General features: G+C 41.4%; 1 protein-coding gene across 1 annotated transcript in view; it reads right to left on the bottom strand.

The window, feature by feature from the left end:
* FNDC1 (fibronectin type III domain containing 1) overlaps positions 1–21,721 on the bottom strand; it is a 114,753-nt gene that overhangs the window by 41,036 nt on the left and 51,996 nt on the right. The window contains exons 5-9 of the mRNA XM_037820764.1: positions 12,873–13,079; positions 6,712–6,810; positions 5,073–5,190; positions 3,007–3,194; positions 2,212–2,319 (exon numbers count right to left, since the gene is read on the bottom strand). Coding sequence (XP_037676692.1) covers positions 2,212–2,319; positions 3,007–3,194; positions 5,073–5,190; positions 6,712–6,810; positions 12,873–13,079 — 720 coding nt within the window. The remainder of the gene's footprint in view (positions 1–2,211; positions 2,320–3,006; positions 3,195–5,072; positions 5,191–6,711; positions 6,811–12,872; positions 13,080–21,721) is intronic.

Raw genomic sequence — 21,721 nt, 5'->3', positions numbered from 1 at the left:
CATCAAAATGTATTCTTCTATTAAGTTCTGTGTTTCCCATACATAGAAAGTGCTTCAATGTAATTTTGGACTTTGAATCCCACAACTAAATCTTTATGAGAACTAGCTATGCATGAATAAGATACATGAGTTCTTTTAGCTATAAAAACTGAGTAGCTATAATTATTTTTGACAATACTATTAACTGACTACCAGGAAGCTTCTTGTACCAAAGAGGTATAAATACAAACTAAGATGTGGGAGAGGGAAAAAAAGAAATAAGCATTTATAAAGTCACTAGAGGATCAATAATTGACTTTTTTATGACTTAAGTAGTCAGCCAAAAAGTGTCCTTATTCAATTTTCAGAGGCCTTTACAGCTTTACAATACTCACTATGGAGAGAGCCAATGTTCAAATTGCTGTAAAAAAGAATGATTAAGAGGCACCAACTAAATATTTATTCTCTTGATTTGTTTCTGATTTATTCCACTGATAAAAAGAGCAAGAATAATTCAGTCTATTCTTTAAAAACTGGAAAGTGAGAAAGCATTAAGTTTGGAAAATGCGTTTTTCCATTTCACATCTACCTCCCTTAACTTCTACTATTCCAAGAAAAGACATCCTACACATAAGCAAAGATATGATTGGACACAAAAAAAGAATCTTTCCATCTTTTTAAATGAAGAAATTCTCAAAGAAGATTAATGGTAATTTTCTGGATTTCTTTCAGCTTACACAAACTGTTTATGATCTGGGCTTATTAGACTTAAAGTTGTCTTTCAAAATCTAATAACAACACAAAGTATTCCTTTCTTGAGTAAAAACTCCACTCCTGCCTACCCCGAGGCCACATTTGTGTAGGTAACACCAGGGAAACAGCCTCAATGTGGCTGTTTAAAATGCCTGAAAAGATTCTTCAGTGCTTTTACATTAAAAAGAGAGGATTTGAATTTTTATTAAGTATTCTCCACAGGTTATATTTTTAAATTTAGCTAGTTGTGAATATTTTATTCTCTTTCTGCGGTCGCAGTTGATTCGTCTGGGGGGGGGGGGGTGGCGGCCGGTTGCTAAATCCTAGGCTCCCAGGATTGCTCGGAGGGTACCGGCGGCGGGGGCTCTTTCCCGGAGGCGAAGGCGAGGCGGGGGACTTGGCCAGGTCCCCGGCGGAGTGGCGTGCAAAGTATGGAGGGCGGCGAGAAAGGAACAGGCGGGACACGGTTCTTTTAGGGTGAAGAAACCGAGAGAGAGAGCTTTATTAGGGGAGAGTACAAGCTTATATCGGGCGTTTAGAGGGCGGGGTAGCTGTAGAGGTTAAAGGCTTGGATTGGTTCTGAGAGGGCGCGGAGGTTGATTGAAAAGGGGCGAGAGTTGCTCCGGTAACGGTGTCTGGCAACAATGTATGCGCACTGGTGGTGATGGGAGTTGCACTGGCAACGGGGAGTGTCCGGGCAAGATAAGGGGGTGGGGAAAAGGCGGTTCCCTCCGGCAAGCTTCCCTTAACAGTGGTATTTTGGGTGAGGAAATGGGGCCTGCCTCCGGCCTCACTTTCCCAGGCCCGGGGGGCTGCGGAGGGCGCTGTCGCCCGTGCCCACCACCCTCCCCAGGGGCTGATCAGGTCCCCCAGCCCAGGCCCGCCAAGTTGAAGCACGTAATCAGTGTCCCGCATCTTTCTATTATTAAAAATCTACAGCTTTTGTGTGTGTTTAAGATAATGTTTTCCTTTAACAAAAAGAAAGAAAAATAGGGGAAAAAAATCCATTTTCCAGCAATTACTTGAGTCTTTAAAACCCATCCAAAATACTTATGGTCCCATTAAAGATATTTATAGTCCCATAGGATTCCTGCTAACTCCTACTTTCAGTGATCTTATAGGCACAATGGAAAGAAAACAAAGGCACTTTCTTGAATGAATAAAGGTTATGGTGTCATATCCACTGAAAATGGAAACATCTCTCTGTGGTGGCACCAGAAAGCCTGCCTGAAGAGAAGATGAAAAAATCTGTCATCTTTGTGACTACCTGAGTATCACTGACAATGAAAAACTGCTGCATGAAATAGCCTCTGCCTTCAGGTGAGCAAATCCTGTGTGTATGTTGCTTCCTTATTTTTTTGTCAGTCATTGGACCTCTAGTTGGGAGCAGGGCTTATAAGAGCCCATTTACACATCTCAGCTTGGGGTGTATCACCTCCATGCGACAGCATCTTATTCTCTAAGTAGTGAGAACCCTACCTTTCACCTTCCCCTCAGTTTCAGGAAGTGCATCCCAAGATGCTATGACAGCTGTAGGCTTGCCATCAACTGGCCAGACGTTCAAGTTTTCAGGAGCCACGGTAGGAGCTACAGATGAACAAGGAATCAAATATTTTTAAAATGGATATTCAAAAAATAATGGCAGATAGTCTCCACATGCACTTTTTTAAGGGAAGAACTACAATGTTAATTCTTATTATACACAAGAGACAATTCTACACTTGCTCTGACCCATATCGTGAGTTTAGACATATCCAGGGAAACACTTTTAGGAATTGGAAATTTCTCTCATTGCTGAACATTGAAAAATTACAAAGAAAATTAAAATCTCATTCCAAATCCTTTTCATTAAAGCTTTAAAAGATAGAGTTTAAAAGAAAATATTTTATTTTTGGATATAAAGCAAATTCTCCTCCATAATCAAACACAACCTCAGTCTTGAGAAAGAATGGTCTCTTCTACACTCTAGGCCATTCACACTTTCAAGGGTGATTTACTTTATGCTGCAACACTGTGATTTCATGTGCTCCACATGGCAGAAGAATAACATGCTAATGAGAATGTCCAGTGAAGGAGGAAACATGTACCCAAGGAAACAGTTCCTTAAATTCTTCGTGTTTATACACAGGAAAACTTCCAAAATTTGGGGTCAATGTGGCTAAAAAAGAATGCCCATGCTGAACTTTTTCACTGTTTGCTTTTTAAACAGTCTTTAAAGCTTACTTTAGGAATAGATCTCTGATTAAAATTCAAAAGGCCAACTTAAATACAGACCAGATTCTGGGGTTCTCTGGAAGACTGACGTACTCCATTTGCCGTCTCTTTCACCCTGTGAAATACGGACCGCAAATTCATACATGGTGTCTGGGATCAGGTTCTCAACCAACACGCGTCTGTTAGAAATTTGCTTGTAATCCCATCTCGCTGACTCCCCTTTTTCTCGATAGCGCACAGTGTACTGTCTACAAAAAAATGCAATACAACAATTCACCCAGTTAAACAAATTCTCTGTAACTGAACACTGGGTTCTTTGCTGTTTTTCTTTTTTCATAAGTCATAACTTTTGGAGGTAAGCAGGGAAATCAAAGAGAGAAAAATCTAAACTTTGGACTATGTTATTGGATCAAAGAATCTACGTAAATTCCAGGCAAAGGGTGTCTAAAGTAGACCAGGAAAGATGGTGCTTAGTGTCTTTTCAAGGCCAAAAAGTCTTACTCAAGAGCAAGCAGAGATTAAGAAGGGAGGCAGGTGCCTTGCCAGGGATATGTGTGTAGATGGGTGAGCATGTGTTTGTGTATATTTACGGTATGGAAAGGGGCAGCGTTCACAATTGGAACCAGCCGAACATAGCTTGGCCCTCCAGAAAAGAAAGACACAAAAGGACTCACTGCTTACAAAATCAATCTGAGCCAGGCATGTTTTCTCTGAGTTCAGGAGGAAAATAAACATGTGGTTTTGCCTAGTATATCACCAGGAGAAGCAGCAAAAATGTGTAACAAGTAGAGCAAGATAGAGGAGCTTATAAAAGGAACTCTAGTGTGTGATTATCAGGGAAAGAAATACCATGTGACCAAAATGGTGATATTCAAAAATCCCAGACCCTGCAGACATCCTCAACACCCCAAGTCACAGAGGCTGTTTACTGGATTCCTTTGTCAAGAAATTCCCTTTGTGGACTCTTTGCAGTAGTAAGCATTTGATGTATTAGAAATGTGCTATTCATTATATTTAATAAGTCAGGATGAAAGCTCAGTTGAAGACATGGCACGCCAATTAACACAAGAGTTCTGCAAAGAAAACTCAAGCCTCCTTTTGTTTTCATTGAGATGTTGGAGATCAAACACCAGTTGGTAATCAGGAACACTTCGTGCTAGGAAAGGCCACATGGCTAGGAAGAAAATCACTGTGAATTTTTTGAGGTCTTTCAAAAGAAGCAGAAGCCTTTTTTTTTCTTTTCTTATTCTTTTACTGGCAGACAGCAAAGAAAACTGTATCTGATAGGAATAACAGTATACCAGCATTATATTCCATTCATCTTAAAGTACATTCCCCATGCTGGTTGTGGACAGGTTCCAATGCTAATACATAATGACTGTACCACCACATCTTTGGCTTTCTCTCAGCTATATAAACTATTCAGTCATTTCACAAGTAAAATTTTGATGGCTAGTATATTAATCTACCATTAACTAGATGTGGCCTTTTTGAGACAAAAAATATTTTAATCTTATGATTGGTTTTTCTGGTTTTGCTATTGCCAATGAATATAAAAACCAGAAAAGCAAGAAATCATGGTTTTCAAGAAAATAAGGTGCATTTTGACAGGTGCAAAAGAGCTGGACATAAATTCAGAGTTCAATGAATGTTTAATGAGGAACTACTACATGCAAGGCATTAGACAAATATCCACCACTCGACATAAAAACCCTTCTTCTAGTGGCTCTTCCCAGATAACAGGAAGAATGATGAGACTCTTCCCAAGGCATCCCACGTCCTCCAGGCAGGAATAGAACATTAATGAAACAAAGCAAAACACAAATGGGGGCAAAGAAGGAACCACAATCTAGGAAATTGCCAGAAAGAAAACACAACTCAGAGCCAGTAAGAATTGCAGTACCACTATGCGTATTATGCGTACATAGTGTCTGATTTATGGAAAATGTGTGACCACACTCAGGATTAACTAGAATGTCATGGAATATTCCACCATTTGGTTACAGATGAGGTCAGCATTCATATATGTCATAAATAAAGTCATTAAAATAAATACATACCTCTGTCGGTCTAGAAAAACCACAATTCTCATATGTAAATAAAGACAAAGGAGTAAGAAAGAGTACCTTGATGCAACAACCTTCTTCTGTTTTTCCACAACTGGATCCACCCAGGCAACGAGCACAGACTGGGAGGACATAACACGGACGTTGATGTCTTCAGGTACATCCAGCTCATCCTCTTCTGAAAGGACATGGGATGCAGAGAAAGGCCATCTCTAAGAAAAGGCTCTGCCCTGAGTTCCTATGGCCATCAGAGTCTATTATTCACCCTGTATAATTTTTTTAACTATTTATGCTTAATGCAGACAAAATGAAATAGAGAGTTAAGCAATTATTCAGTTGGTCAGTGTAGCAAAACCAAAGTATCCAATGCTCCGCTTGTAAAACACAGCCTAAAAAATGGGCAGTCCACTTTTAAAACTTTCCGACCCAAGGGACATAAAGAACAGTTCAAAACAAGATGCTCTGCCTTGGTCAAGGATGCTCCAGGTAACTCGGTGTTTTCCCAATATACACAGGAAGTTTCTGGAAGGTAATAAAGCTCACTTCAAAGCACTTCTGTGGCAATCACGGCATGAAATGAAAATCCTGGTTCTTAACAACTGTAAGAATCATATCAGGTTCAATATCTTCAGATTTTAGAAAATGTGATTCCAAGACAGATTAAGATTCATATTTAGATATAAAACAGATTTTAAGTTGCCAGTTTCTTACAGAGGTCTAGCTTTGTCATCATTTGAAGATATTACAATCACAATGCTTGTAGTTTTTATTCAATCTCTAACATAAAGTAGGACCCACAAGATGTCTTCAATCTTGCTTTTCAGTCTCCTGGCTGTTTTTTGTTTGTTCATTTATTCCCCCTCAGATAAATTGCTTCAAAGATTTGGATTTTGCTACAACTAGGGGAAGTACCAGTGGAAATATTTAACCTGTTAGGAAAGTGATCAGGGACTTTTTCTACAGCAGCAATTAATGAATAATACTAGTGAAACTTGATATCGTAGAACTTTTGTTGTACAATGCAGAAAATTACAATACATTTCATGTTATGTTGTGAATGCATGGAAATAGTTATGCTTAGGTTGCCTCCTTAAACTAAAGCACATAGTCCAAAAAAGATATAGGTAATTTGTTAATATGTGAGTAATATATTTTTTTAATCCGTGAATGGACATGTTAAAAAAAAAAAAAGTGTCTCTTAGTAGGTGACCAATAATCAGCTGTTAACAAAAGACTATTACATTTCTTTTCTCTCTTCCCAATACCATTTTATAGAACTTTAGCTGAAATAACATATAAGAGCATATTTTGCCTGCCACTCCATTCCACCCCTATTCGTCTACCTCTCAGTCTACTCACAGAGCATCACCAAGGGCAATTTGTGGGAGCATCAGGAGGACCCTTTAAGTGGATTACATGTTTGGCTGCTCCAACCAAGGCAAATCTACTGCCCAATGCCATTCAAAATATACGGTGAAATATATTTTGGGGATGAAGTCACAAACACAACCCAAGAACATGGAAGCCTCTGAGTAAAAAGGAAACATGCTTTTTCACTCAAAATATGACCAGTTTGCCCTGCTGTTTCCTTTACATTGAAGAAAATTCATGGAGCTCATCACACAGCCAGCATCATTTGGAAACAACACTGCATTCACTCTGGATCGCGGTTGGACCGAGCGCCTTCTTAGAAACATACCTGAAATCTTTCGTTTAGTCAAAGCGGCCCTGTAGACTGGCTGACTCTGGCCCTGGGCATTCATGGACTGTAGGGACACCACGTACACCGACTCAGAGGCTAGGAGCAAACAGCGAGAGTGAGGCTCCGCAACGGGGTGTTCTCGGGGGCACATGTCACTGGGTGTTCTGAACCCCTCCCTGTCCCTCCCTCCCTCCCACTCCATCTATCTGGAGGTATCCCCAATTCCTAAACACAGCTAAAGATGAATCTAAGAACTGTAGGAACTAAACTCAAAAGAACACCAGTGTGTTAAAAAGTGTCGAAATGATTTTTACTTGATTCTTGAAATGGTTTCTATCTCATCAGCATCAAAGAAAGACAAACAACATTTAAAAAGATAAAAAGAATAGCATATGTATCCATGTTGATTCCCTCATTTTTTTTTTACTTCCAAAACAGAGAAGAGGGGGTATTCTGTTTTTCTTTGTCATCAAAAAGAAGAAAACAAAGAAAAGTCAACGGGCCAGTTAGCAGCCCATGACATCACTCCCTTCTGGTGGGACACTCGGCTCCTCACACCTGAGAGTCTCAGAATGGTCCGAGCCCCAGAAGAGACCTTGCTTTTCTTTCAATTGGACCTCCTTATTTTATGAGTAAGGACAGAAAGCCAGAAAAATTTAGTGATTTGTCCAAGGTCACACTCCTAAAAAGAATTGGTAATCTATGCTGAATCCAAAATCACTGACTCTATTGACCAAGCTTGTTATAACATCCTTAATCCATTAAAGAGTAAAAATGAGGCAACCCAACATATGTCAAATGTAAATAGTTATATCATCAGCTACTACCTAGGTAAATTAACAGAGGCAACACTAAGATCCCCAAGGAAATCGATAACACTGGAGTCCTTCCTTTATGCATTGGCAAAGTTTCTGATGGCAGTGGGAAAATAAACCTTTTATTTTTACCAATAACTGTCAAGTTAAAAGTAGAAGTAGACTTGGGTTCAAAAGCCTCGCACAAAGACACCTACTTATGTGAAACAAACCACTATACAGCAAATCAGAGATTTCAAGGGATGGGGATAAGATTTGACAACCTGCTCTGATATATATATAGCCAGGTGACTCTCAGGCTGTGACATGAGCAATGTATTTAGACTAAGGCACTCATATCTCCTTGTAATAGGGAATTTTGAAATGTATTTTTTATCAAAAGAAGGAACCCATTTTATAACACTTGGATTCACAGAACAGCAAACTAAGCTTCTAGACAGAGGAGTCACTTCAGATCTATTCAGTTCTTGCTTCTGTTGATAATGGACGCATGCCAAGGGTAAACAAAGGAAAAAAAAATCTGTCATTCAACCTCAAAATCATGGAACATGTATAAACAACTAAACATAAAAAGCAGTGTCCCATCATTCATCAAGCACCACAAAGAAATGAACTAATTTCCCACAATTGAAATTTCTACATATTTGCAATGTATTTCTTAAAGCTCTTAGATTTTTTTTTTTTGATAATCAGATAACTTGATTGGCAGAGCTCTGTGCAACTAAACTTGGCTCAAGATTATCACCATGGGAAAGTTTTGTACTTCAGTAAACTATATTAATTACAGCTCACCTGTACTGGCTTAAGCACCTAACTGTTGTGATGCATTTCACATCCAAGTCTTCATTTAGTCCTAACAAAGTCTCATGATGAAGCTACCATTATCATCTCCATTTCACAGATGAGGACACAGATTCAGAAGGCTGAGATAACCCACCCAAGGTCATGACGAGTAGGTGGCAGAGCCGGGTCTCAAACCCAGGCCTGTGTGCCTCCAAAGCCTACTCTGAATAAATTCAGATGAGGGGGTGCAGGACTCAGAGCTAAATGGACACTGGCCCCATGACAGGACCTGGAAATCAATCTACTGAGAAAGTCCTTGACAGCTGGATCTGCAGTAATCTGTCTCTTTTTCATAGAGATATAATGAACAGTATGCAATGGTGTAAAATTCCCTTCTTCCAATACACCTGACTATTGAATAGAGGGTGGACATCAAATATCCAAAATGACCCCTGCATCACCAGCCCTGGAACTCCAGGCACCCTTATCACAGCCACAAACCTCCCATTTCTCTGACTTCAGGTGTGTGATATAATATAAATACCTAGTGTCTTAGAAAGCTTTGTTGCCACTTTCTGAAGGACTTAAAAACTTCCCCATGATTTCTCACTGCAGATCCCTGCCTTTGCTATTTCCAAGGCTGCGGACACTCTCCCTCAATATTGCCACAGCTCACTCCCTCACACCTGCAGATCTTGGCTCCTGTCGCCTTTCTTGTGGGGCCTTCCTGTCTCCCAATTTAAAACCTGCAGCCTGGGCCTGCTTTATTTTTTCTGGGCCTCTGATCACCATCTAAAATCAGCATGTTCTACTCCCTTTTTTGTTATTATCTGTATTTCTCTCCTAGAATGTAACTTTGGTGAGGGATTGCTGGAATCCCTGGAGCCATGCTGAATAGAAGATGCCCAATAAGAGATCTTTAATGAATGATTTGGAGGGTGGGATTTCTGCTGACAGGCCAGCAGGCCCAGGTTCCTCCAAGTTTCCTTTATGTGTTACTATTCTCTGCAGTTATGCATTTCCAATGGCATCTCCAGGATTAGAAACAGAATTAAAGAGTCCTACGCAAGATGAAATTAGGAGATGGGTTTCCCAAAACACAGCAGTCCCACCTCAACAACCCCCTAGGGAATTCACTTCATCACCACTGCCTCCTCCCCAATAATGGGCAAGCTGCCATCGAGACCTCCTCTTCACAGTAGCCCCAGCAATCATTCACAATGGCAAATCCAATGCTTTTAACCTAGTGAAGATCCAAATGCTAAGACGCTGAAGTGGAGGCCCAAGAAGCCTGCATTATTCATTCAGGCTGGCACTGGAGCCCAACCTGGACCTCAGGTGCAAGATTTTTGCTCAAGTCCAGGCAGCAAAAAAAAATTTATATATGTATATCCCTCCACTATGCTCAGTAAGCCAGAGGTTCTCTGCTGAAGAAACTAAAAGATAGCAGAACCAGCAGATGAAAAACCTGTTGACTCTAAATGACATTTTAATGTGTGGCATCTATGAAAGACCCAGAACAAGGAAAATTTTCCACTTGAAAATGTTCTCCTGCAGTGACAGAAACGCAAAAAGTAATGAACCTACTCTTCGGATATTCTGGATAGAATTCGGCTTGCATCACTGAAACAGACCCGTGCCCATTCATTGCACAGCAAAAGTATCCCGGGCGAAGGAGTGGGCTCAAGAATAAATGAAAAAAAGTCTCTGAATTATTCTGTGGCTTCAAATGAGTCTTGTTGCAAGTACTAAAGCCATCCTTCACCAGGCTCACACAGCTTGGATTCCTTCATTTGCTCCCAGCGACCCCTTGTCAATTTGTGCGGCATGGGAGCAAAGAGAGGTGGCTGGTGTCTTTCTACTAGGAAAGGTCTGCAATTCATCTTTGTGATGGCTTCTCTGCTCTGCCTGGCTCACTACTGCTGTGCCACACGTAAAGACCATGGCATGCAGCGTGCTGGTGTGGAGCACTGAACACCACGAGAGATGGCTGACTTTGACTGGGAAGTGTGCCTTCAGCAGGCTGCTGAGCGCAGCAGCAAATCCAACAGAGACTTCAGAGGGTATTTCAGGGAGTAGAATTTAGCCTGGCCTTCCACCAAATGTCTCCACCAGATGAAATCCGTACTAGTCAGGGGCTTCAGTGTGGCCCAGAGAGACCTCTTGGGTGTTCTGAGGGGAGTGGAGCTGTTTGCCCAGACCCCAAAAATGCTCTGTGGTCACGCCTTCAGCAAAGCAGGGCCGCGTTCTCATATGCAACTGGGTAGTACAGCTGGCCAGGCCTTCTCACAAACAAATCTCCTTTCCCACCACAGCTACTTCTTGCCTTGGGCTGTTTTCTGATCCCCAAACCACTGGCAATTGCAGCTGCCCTACCAGCACACATCCTTGGAATGTGCTATAGGCCTGCCAGCTGCCCTTCTCTCCCTTCTATGGTCCCTTCTTGTCTCTCCAGAGTCATTTCTCCCCATTTTCCCATCCTTACGGTGTCTGAGAAGATCTCACGTTTTTTAACGAAGTAGGCACCAGCCAGTGGAAGCCCACTCTTCCTTCTCAGTGGGGTTTGGCAAACACATCAAACAGACCTTCAACTCTTACCCTGCTTTTATTGCAGCTGTTTTTATTGGTGTGTTTTTCCCTCCCATCTTCAGCCTCCACACCACAGCAGATATTTGAAGCCAAGAGAGTCCTGATTACCTTGTAAGTGAAAAGACCAATGGATCTTACTGGAGTGTTCTGAGATGGCCTGTTTTAGTTTCCTAGGCTGCTCAAAGCAATACTGGGAAATGGTTTGGCTTAACAATGGGAATTTATTTGCTCAGAGTTAGAATCCAGGAAAACGTCCAAATCAAAGCATCATCAAGGCAATGCTTTCTTCCTGAAGACTGGCTGCCAGCTCTCCTTAGCTCCTCTGCCACATGGCAAGGCACGTGGCGGCATCTGCTGGTCTCTCCCTTCTCTTCTGGGTTTCGTTGATCTCAGCTTCTTGCTTCCATGGCTTTCTCCTCTCTGTATTCATTCAGTTTCTAAAGAACTCCAATAATAGGAATAAGACCATCCTGAATGAGGTGGGTCACACCTTAACTGAAGTAGCCTCATCAAAAGGACCCACTTTCAATGGGTTCACACCCACAGGAATGGATGAGATTTAAGAACATGTTTTTTGGGGTATATACAACTTCAAACCACCACAGGGCCCAATGAATAATAGCCTCTTCCTTGTCTGAGTGCTGAACCAGTGAGGAAAAGAGCAAGCAGTGGGGGCCAAAATATTTATTAATGCTTGTGGTAGGTTGAATTACATACCCCGAAGAAAGCATGATTTTAGTCTTAATCCATTCCTGTGGTGTGAACCCACTGTAAACAGGACCTTTTGAATTATTTTCAGTTAAGGTGTGACCCAACTGAATGACGCTGGGCCTTAATCCTATTATTGGAACCTTTATGAAAAGAAAGCCATATGAAAGAGGAAAAGTCAATCAATGGGGCCAGGAAGAAAAAGGAAAGGACATTGCCATGTGACGTGAAAACCAAGGAACCCCAAGAGCTGTCAACCTGTCAGAACACTACCAACCCTGGGAGGAAGCGATCTTTCTAGCCTCTGACACCATGAGCCTATAAATTCCTATTGTTCAGCCAACCCATTGTATAGCACTTACTTTGCAGCTGGGAAACTACAACACTGATAAAAACTAAGTTGGAGAATGTGGTTTATCAGGGGCAAAAGCACTTTCTAAAACTGTACCCCAGAATTAGTCAGTCTTTCCTGCCCAAGAAGCCCTGGGCCCTGTAAGACTTAGCACACAGAGGAGTGAGGAGAATGTGTGCTTCCTGAAGCCCAGGTCTCCCCAAAGAGATGGAGATAGGAAGAGGCCAGCCATGTTCACCCAGTGCCTCCCTCGAAACTCATCCAGTAGATATGGGGAGCATGAGGGAATGGAGACAGAAACAGGAGCATTACAGCTCCTGGAGCTCTACCCACACGGAAGGACACACCAGAAGCATCACCCCTCTCAGATCCAGGCCACCAATGAACAGGGAATGTACATGTCACCGTTCCAGTCATAGCAGATGTTCCCCTTCCGTGTTCTAAAACCAACACTTCCTTTGCCAAATAAGGGATTTGGAATGAGAGAATGGCAGATCTGATTTGCAGGCCTCATGCAGTTGAATCTCATCTCATCTAGAGAGGACCCAAGGTCAACTGTCCTAGAAGTCTAAGACAAAGCTTCAAAGAACAAAATGATGAAGACAGATCCAAGACAGGAAAAACATTAGTACCCCTCTCACTTCCAAAAAATCATGAGACTTCAGGGAATTTGGGCTGTTGGATCAGGAAGAAACTGAAGGCTCCTGGAAGGCAACTCTCATCCTGCTGCTAGCTAAAATTTAAAATAACAGGAGGACAGGACAAAGAGTCTAATTTTTGAATAATTGTAATACCTGAAAAAATAAGAATTACAACTTAAAATATAAAATTCTGTCCTGAACAAACTTCTTAAACTTGAAACAATCACAAATATCATCAAAATATTGAAGGCCAATGAACATGAAACTCACCTAGCTTTTTAATTTCGTGTGTTCTCTCATCTCTTGTCAGCGGAATATAATTCATCTTCCGGCCGCTTTCCCCGTAGCCCAAAAGGAAACCTCGTGATCTGCGTGGGCTCTTTGCTCCCGAAAGGCGTGGTGCTTTCCACTGGACGGAGAGCTTGTCATCAGAGGATCGGATGCGTACACGCAAGGGTTTGTTTGGAACTTCCCTTTCTTAAGGAAAAGGACATGAGATAGTATAACACTTAGATGTTACCATAATGTATATAAAGTCTATCGACCCACAGAGCCTCAACAATTAGCAGCCAAGCTCAAAACATCCATTTTTGGTTACCAATTCTAGGAAGAACATTTTTTTCCAATGGTTTCACTATTCCATCCACATTTTCCTCCCCACATTTCTTACCAGGAAGTCTCAGGAACTGATAATGAAAACATACCATGTCCTGAGGCTGCCGGCCAGAAGTCTTGGTGTTTTATAATGTTCCTTTTCATCTATTTTCTTTTGCTCCCTTCAGGCCAAAACTATATATTCTCTGGCAAAAGTTAAAGGTCAGTGTAAAACTAGCAGAGACATATTATGTGCTATTTATAACTGCCCTCCAGAAACGTTTTATACTGTAATGTTGAAAAGACGGGCTTTTGTTGCTTTGATAGTGAAACAGCAACAGCTAACTACTAACTGATTTCTAATCTTAATTTTTCTTACATGTCTAAGTCTTGTCCCTCTAGGTCAAGCCCAGTCATTGCCACACCATCACCGCTACCCTCAATCCCATGTGCTTCCTTCTTGCTAAATTAATCAACTCCAAGAAATCCTCTTGCTAAACAATTCAATCTCCAAAACAATGCTCCCATTGCTAACTTTCTCTAAAACCATGCATTCTGATGGGCAACACTTAGTATTTAAAGTTCTGTTTTTGCATCAATTAAGAGCTGATATGTTTGAGAACAAGGGTTTGGGCCACATGTCTACAATGCTGTCCATTTATAATAGTGGACTAGGGTCTAGCACTTATTCAAGCCTCAAGTTAGGTCAGACGCTGTCTCTCTAATTACACTAAGTCAGTCACTTCGCAAGCAGTCTTCCTCCACTCTACTCATTAACCCCATCAACAGTGCTGACTGATTTGATGAGGCTGGGAAATTTCCAACCAAGCTAACATTTTAACTCTAAGACATAAAAACGAAAACTAGTGTAATGAGTTAGTGTGAGCTGCAATTACACAATAAATAAGGAGCCATTAGAGGTGGTTGTTCTGAAAGCCCAGATCAATATTTCCAACCTTCTGAATCTAACCAAGAGGAATATCCATTTGTAGATTAACTAGAGTTACCTCATCAGTCACTGGGCACCCTTCCTAAGAAAATACCAAGACCTGGTTCAACAGGTATTTTCCCAGATACACAGAGTGGTAATTATTGGAGGTTTTTATTTTAATCCAGTAGTACAGCCAACAGACTGACTGTAAAACTTTGCCCTGCATCCTGGTGTCATGAGTGTAATCACTTGGGGGTTTTACTAATCTGATCACAATATCATTCCAAGTTAAGAGCTGGCCTCTCAGTTTCAAGGTCTCACGTCTGTAAAAACTCAGAGATTGCTAAAAGACTACGAAATAGAAATATGCTCAAAGAAAATAATTTGCATTAAGTGTTCAGTACTAATTATCCAGCTCATTAATGACTCATTAGCTCAGTTGATTAACCATATGCATTCCCATTTAGGACTGTCTTGTTTCAAACTCATTACAATGTGATATGTGACATGTCTAGAAAGATCCAGGCTGCCAAATCCTGTTAAGTGTCTGAGTTCTCCATGCATGACTGTGTCACAGAAGTGGACATGTATTTCTCTCATCAGCAGGTATCACTGCTTAACAGGCCTTGTATGGGGTTAGGGTAAGAATAATTTTTTAAAATACTGAGGAAAATGTCTTGTAAAAAAAATACATTATGAAAAACAAAGGAACAGCATGTTTAGCCTCATTTAACAACTGAAGTTTTGACAGTCTTAAAACTTATTTGGCAGGACATTGATCAGAACAAAATACATAACCAAGATTAGTTTTTCAGGAACAGTGTTTGTGGTTTTCAGATTTATAAAAAGTTATGAAATAAATTTTACCTACCATGAGCATCAGAATAGAGGTCTAGAGAGAAAATTTTAAAGGAAGCAGAAAACCTTTGCTTCATTCTCTCTTCACATCTTCTAAGTCATGTTTTTCTCTTGAGTATCTCAAATACAAACTCACCACACACAAGAACATCAGTTCAAGAATGACTATGGTTTGTTAATTTTATAGTGGTATGGTAGGAGCATACTGAAAGCAATGAAGTTATATCAGGATATTTGTTTCTCCTGTTCCTTTGTTTTATTTTATCTGGAAATGTTTTTTTTTTACTTTTTTATTTTCTGATAAATAAAGTTAATAATAATTACATATATATATATATAAATTTTAACAAAAGACCTATCCCATAAGCGAGGCTTGAAACTACCAGCCACAGACCATCTGTGACTATGAGGGCCAACTATCTTGGGTTAAGATTTGATTTCCTGGGGTGCCTAGCTTTGGGCAGGAGCCAGGGTTATGTAAAAATTTTAAAAAGTTGATAACATAAAAATGATCTCTGATGACAACAGAGATCTCTATGACATTTACTCTTCTGAAAAGCTCCAACATCTTGAAGGGAACCATTCACTGTGTGGGGTTGAGAACTGCGTGCTGCACAGGCCACCACAGGACATCCTGCTGCTTGAGTTTTTTGGGTGGAACTGACAGGATCACCATCCTGTCACGGGCCGCCTCCCCACAGGCAGCAGCAAATGGACAGATGTTCATGGAGCTGCTGTTGGCCTGACTGGCCCCAACGTTACCCTCCACAACTCGTGTTTAAAGTTCTTTTTGCCCCCACAACACCCTCCACCTCCACTGTAGAAAGCAAACGCATCGCCTTGGGGGTTCTGGAATATCTCCAGCAAAAATGAGACAAATTTACTTAAATCACATACATGGGTGTGCCAGTTTGAATATATTGTGTCCCCCAAACACCATTATCTTTGATGTAATCTTGTGTGGGCAGACGTTATCAAGGCTGATTAGATTTCTTTGAGTGTTTCTTTGGAGATGTGCCCTACCCAGCTGTGGGTGATGACTCTGATTGGATAATTTCCATGGAGGTGTTGCTCCATTCATTCAGGGTGGGTCTAAGTTGAGTCATGGGAGCCATATAAATGAACTGACCAACAGAGGGAACTCAGTGCAGCTGTGAGTGACATTTTGAAGAGGAGCTACAGCCAAGAGGGACACTTTGAAGAAAGCACAGGAGCTGCAGATGAGAGAGTTTGAAGACGGCCGTTGAAAGCAGACTCTTGCTCCGGAGAAGCTGAGAGAGGACAAATATCCCAAGTGCAACTAAGGGTGGCATTTTTGAGGAACTGCAGCCTAGAGAGGAACGTCCTGGGAGAAAGCCATTTTGAAACCAGAACTCTGGAGCAGATGCCAGCCACGTGCCTTCCCAGCTAACAGAGGTTTTCCAGACACCAATGGCCATCCTCCAGTGAAGGTACCCGATTGCTGATGTGTTACCTTGGACACTTTATGGCCTTAAGACTGTAACTGTGTAACCAAATAAACCCCCTTTTATAAAAGCCCGTCCATTTCTGGTGTTTTGCATTCTGGCAGCATTAGCAAACTAGAACAATGTGTCTTACATGAGTCAGTTTTAATATAAATTGTTGAGCAGAGCTTAGGGCATTCTCTGCCCTACACTTCTGCCCCAGTCCTCGGACCGTTCCAGCTCTACATCCCAGAGTAGAGACCATTTTCCTGGAGACGCACTGTCACTGCTGGAAATTGGGGAGAGTGTCAGGTTTCTGCTCCAGAACAAATAGAATCGGACCTCAGCAACCCCTCACATTCAATGATAAAAATGTTGAAAAAACGGTAATAATTAAAAAGATCATTTGAATTCCCTCAAGTGTTGGGGTCCCTGAGAAGGAAGAAGAAATGTGGTTCCAAGGACAAGGAGCCGAGGTCACAACACAGCACAAACTAGTTGCTGGAGTTGTCCAGCCATGCCTGGCCCCGACAGAGCCTGCAGGCGTCACCCCAGCCCACCAGCCACCTCACACACAGCCCAAAGGCAGGGACAGTAGCCCACCCCTCTGACTGCACAAGAGGGGTCACACCCCAGGCTCTGACCTTGCCATCTCGGAGTTCTAGAACGGGGCCAGTCTTGCTGGGTGAGCTGCAGGGACAAGAGCTGAGACTGGTCGTGACAGCCAATCACAGGAAGTATTTTATATAAAACTTTGCAGTCTGTAATAAACTCTCACATAGTTTATTTTCCTTATCCTTACAACAGCTCTGAGGTAAGCAGGATAGATATTATCACCCCTCATATGACAACTGAGGTTCAAAGAGGTTAAGTAACTTACCCAAGGTCATCCAACTGCTACATGCCAAGCAGGAATCAGAAAACAATCACTCTAATTCCAAGTTTCATCTCTTTTAACTATGCCACTTCCGTTCAAGCTCTCCCCTCTCCCCCTGCACCACCCCGCCACTCACCCAACCACTCCTGCTAAAGAGTGTGAAACAAAAGTTTTGAGCTGGGTGGGCCTCCTTTAGAGTGTAAACATAATGCCTTGCATAGTAGGCACTGAAAAAAATAAATGTTCTTAAGTGAACCAGACAGTACACTCAGCAGGTAGCAAATGAATAAAAGGGAACTCTTCCCTGTGGGAAGTGATCCCACAAAGGAGGTCCATGTCTGGAGATCATATCTCTGTGAAAACCACAGCTCATACTGACTTGAAGTGAGAATGTCATCACTCTAAACACAGTAGTCTAGCTTTCAAATCTCTGGGTTTAGAATTGCCAATCACATTTCTTTCGAGTCTTTTGAAATTCTTCTTTCTTTAACATTCTGCATCACATATACCATCAAACATCTTTTATAAATCATCTTGTAATCCTCTTTGCAGCTGATGCATGCATTAAGAAAAAAAATCCATATGCTTCAAATTTGTTTGCAATTAAATTATTTAAGTGTTTTCTCTAAGCTGTATGTGATATTTTCACCAAAGCCTGAAATTTTCTAATAAATCTCTCTAAGTCTTTTATCTTGAAAACAGGAAGTCACAATGGCCAAGAGTAATCAAATTCACATCTGCAAGTGCTGAGTGTATTTTAAACTTGGCAGAACACATCCCCTTGATCCCTCTCAGTCCACATAATCAGGTAAATCTTATTCAGAACTGGTTGATAACAGTTGACCTACAGTAATTTATTACACACCATCCACTTGGCAAGTGAGCTGTGTGAAACAATTACCATCTCGATTGTAGCAGACAGCAAAAAGCCAGGCAGGATTAAAGCCTTTTCTGATGATTTGTATCACCAGCTGAGTAAATTGTCAAATATTCTGAAATAGTACAGAATCAAAACCATTCTTTTCACAAAGAAAAACGATCCAAAATTCAGCAGAATACTTTTCCCATTTAAAATCAGATGCTAACGTTCATCGTAAAAGGGAAGATGGTGGAGCAGGAAGCTCAAGTAATCAGTCCTCCACAAGAACAACTATTAAATGAGCAGGAACTGCCTGAATCTACTATTTTGAAACTCCAGAGTCCAGAAGAACACTGTACAGCATCCAGGGAAGCACAGGAGGAAGAGTCTGGTAAATTATGGGAAAGACCAGTAAATAGTTACTGGAGCCCATTCCCCATTCTGGCAGAGGCAGCAATGGGGTCTGGCTCCTGGTGTAGCTTGCTGGTGCCAATGAAGGACAAAAAATCCACTTCCCCAAGATTAGGAGGGTGGGTAGGTTGGGAGCGGGTGGTTACTAATCACTGCTTTTGAGGGTGGCTGTTGTTCTTACCCACCCCGGGCAAAGGCTGTGGAGGAGACTTAAAGATGCGGAGCTTCCCCCAGCTGCAGCAGACAGTTGGAGGACTGCATTGGCTGGGCAGGGGCAAGTCAAGAAAACGCAGCTTTGGGAGCTGTGGAAGACGTCCCTGGCACCCTGCATGGCCTCTCCCCACCCTCCTCCCCAGGGAAGTCTGGAGCCAGCTGGTGCTCCCTTTGCAGATTTCTCATTAGAAACCACAGAGGCCTTGTTCCAGCTGGGAAAGACTGACTTGGGAAACTCCTCTACAGTGTGCCTTCCGCTCCCAGAATTTGCCCTCTAAGCAAAAGCAGCTTGTGACAAGGAAAGCAGTGTAGGAAACAACTGAAGCAGATGGCCAGAGGCAAAGTATTATCTAATTTAAATCCTGCAGTGGAGGATCTGGAAGACGGAGAAGGTCTGTTTCCTGGAAAGTAGAGGAGGCATTCAAATGCCTGTAAATAGGGGAATCCCTAAGGCCACCAGCAAGCACAAGCCCAGAACAAGACACAGGCCCAGAAAAGGCACAGAGGCACTGCATTTTGCATTCACCTTGGCTGACCTGCCTGATAGGAGGGCTGAACTCTGACAGAGAGTATCAGCCAATGCAAAGCCAAATTGCAGGAAGAGTAAAAATTTATTTCTTAAATTAGTTTGATTTTCTTAGTCCTGACACTTAAGGTAATGTCTGTCATATCACCAGCTTGTTACCAACTCAAGAAACAGACATCTCAGGGAAGAAATCCTAGAGTTAACATTTTAAAGCATTAAAATGTACAGTGTGCAAAAACAGACTATAAGACAAACAAACAGGAAATGATGGCCCATCCAAAGGAGACCCAACTGTGCACATACTGGGCAAAGACTTTAAAAAAATGATCTTCACTATGTTCAAGGAGATGAAGGAAAAACAAGAGAAAGAACTAAAGGATAGCAGGAAAACAATGAATGAACAATATGAGAATCACAGTGAAGATATAGAAATTTTAAAAAGGAATCAAACAGAAGTACAGGAGTTGAAGACCAAAATAACTGAAATGAAAAATTCCCAGAAGGGTTTCAACAGCAGATTGGAGCTGGCAGAAGAAAGAATCCGCAAACCCAGAGACAAGACTATTGAAATGAGTCGGACTGAGGAGAAAAAAGAAAAAAGAATTATAAAAAGTGAAAATACTGCAAGAGACCTAGAGACACCATCAGGCATTCCAATATACAATATGATTTCTAGAAGGAGAAGAAAGAGAGAAAGGGGTAGAGGAAACATTCAAAGATATAGTGACAGAAAACTTCCCAAATTCAGCAAAGGATGTGAGTATGCACATCCAAGAAGCCCAGAGAATATCAAACAGCATAAACTTGAAGAAAAATATTCCTTGTAACATAATGATCAAACTGTCAAATGCAAATGACAAGGAGAAGCAGATGATGTTTATGGTATACAGAATGCTTAATAAGGTTGATTGTAAATGTTCAGAAAGGGATACAGGTGATCGTAGCACAATACTGAAAGTGTATTAACAATGCTGAGTGATAGTATGGTTGAAAAGGGAAATCTAGGGTCATGTATGTCACTGGAAGGAAAGGTAGAAGATAAAACATGGGACTGCATAACATAGTGAAACTTATTGTAGAAGATGACTCTGGTTAATTGTATAAATATAAGAAAGTTCTTCATAGCCTAACGTGGACACAATAATTGTAATAGTCCCTAGATTGTAAGCTCTTACAGCAGTTAACTCTATCCCTGAATTGTAAGGCCTATCTCTAAACTTTGAGATGCTGATCCCCTAGTGTATGTTGTCACAAACATTGGGACTGGCGGTTTGATGTGCTGAGCCCTCGAGCATGGGACTTGCCCTTATGAAGCTCATTACCACAAAGGAGAGTCTAAAGTTGTATGTAATGGTGCCTAAGAGTCTCCCCCTGAGTGCCTCTTTGTTGCTCAGATGTGGCCCTCTCTCTCTCTAACTGAGCCATCTCGACAGGTGAACTCGCTGCCCTCCCCCCTACATGGGACCCGACTCCCAGGGGTGTAAATCTCCCTGGCAACGCAGAGTATGACTCCCGGGGATGAATGTGGACCTGGCATCGTGGGACTGAGAGTATCTTCTTGACCAAAAGGGGGATGCAAAATGAGACGAAATAGTTTCAGTGGCTGAGAGATTCCAAATGGAGTCGAGAGGTCACTCTGGTGGACATTCTTATGCACTATATAGATAACACCTCTTAGGCTTTAATGTATTGGAATAGCTAGAAGTAAATACCTGAAACTACCAAACTCCAACCCAGCAGTCTGGACTCCTGAAGACAATTACATAATAATGTACATTACAAGGGGTGACAGTGTGATTGTGAAGACCTTGTGGATCACACCCCCTTTATCTAGTGTATGGATGAGTGGAGGAATGGGGATAAAAACTAAAGGACAAATGGGGTGGGATGGGGGGATGATTTGGGTGTTTTTTTTCACTTTTATTTTTTATTCTTGTTCTGGTTCTTTCTGATGTAAGGAAAATGTTCAGAGATAGATTGTGGTGATGAACGCATAACTGTTATCATACTGTGGACAGTGGATTGTATATCATGGATGATTGTATGGTGTGTGAATGTATTTCAATAAAACTGAATTTAATAAAAAAAAATATATAAGAAAGTTCTTTCATGAACTAGAACAAATGTATGTCACTATTACAAGGTGTTAATAATAAGTTGGTATATGGGAAAAAATACAATTAACACAAACTGAGGACTATAGTTAACAGTAACATTGTAATATTTTTTCATCAATTATAACAAAGGTACTGTACCAAAGTTAAATGCCAGTAATAGGGGGTATAAGTGGCATGGGATTTTTTTTTTTAGAGCAATGAGAATGTTCTCAAATTGATTGTGGTGGTGAGAACATAACTGTGATTATACCAAGAGCCACTGATTGTACACTTTGGATGGACAGGATG

Source organism: Choloepus didactylus, chromosome 2 (assembly GCF_015220235.1).
Source record: "Choloepus didactylus isolate mChoDid1 chromosome 2, mChoDid1.pri, whole genome shotgun sequence".
NCBI lineage: Eukaryota > Metazoa > Chordata > Mammalia > Pilosa > Megalonychidae > Choloepus > Choloepus didactylus.
The sequence above is the reverse complement of the archived record's forward strand: the minus strand, read 5'-3'. Positions and strand labels throughout refer to the sequence as shown.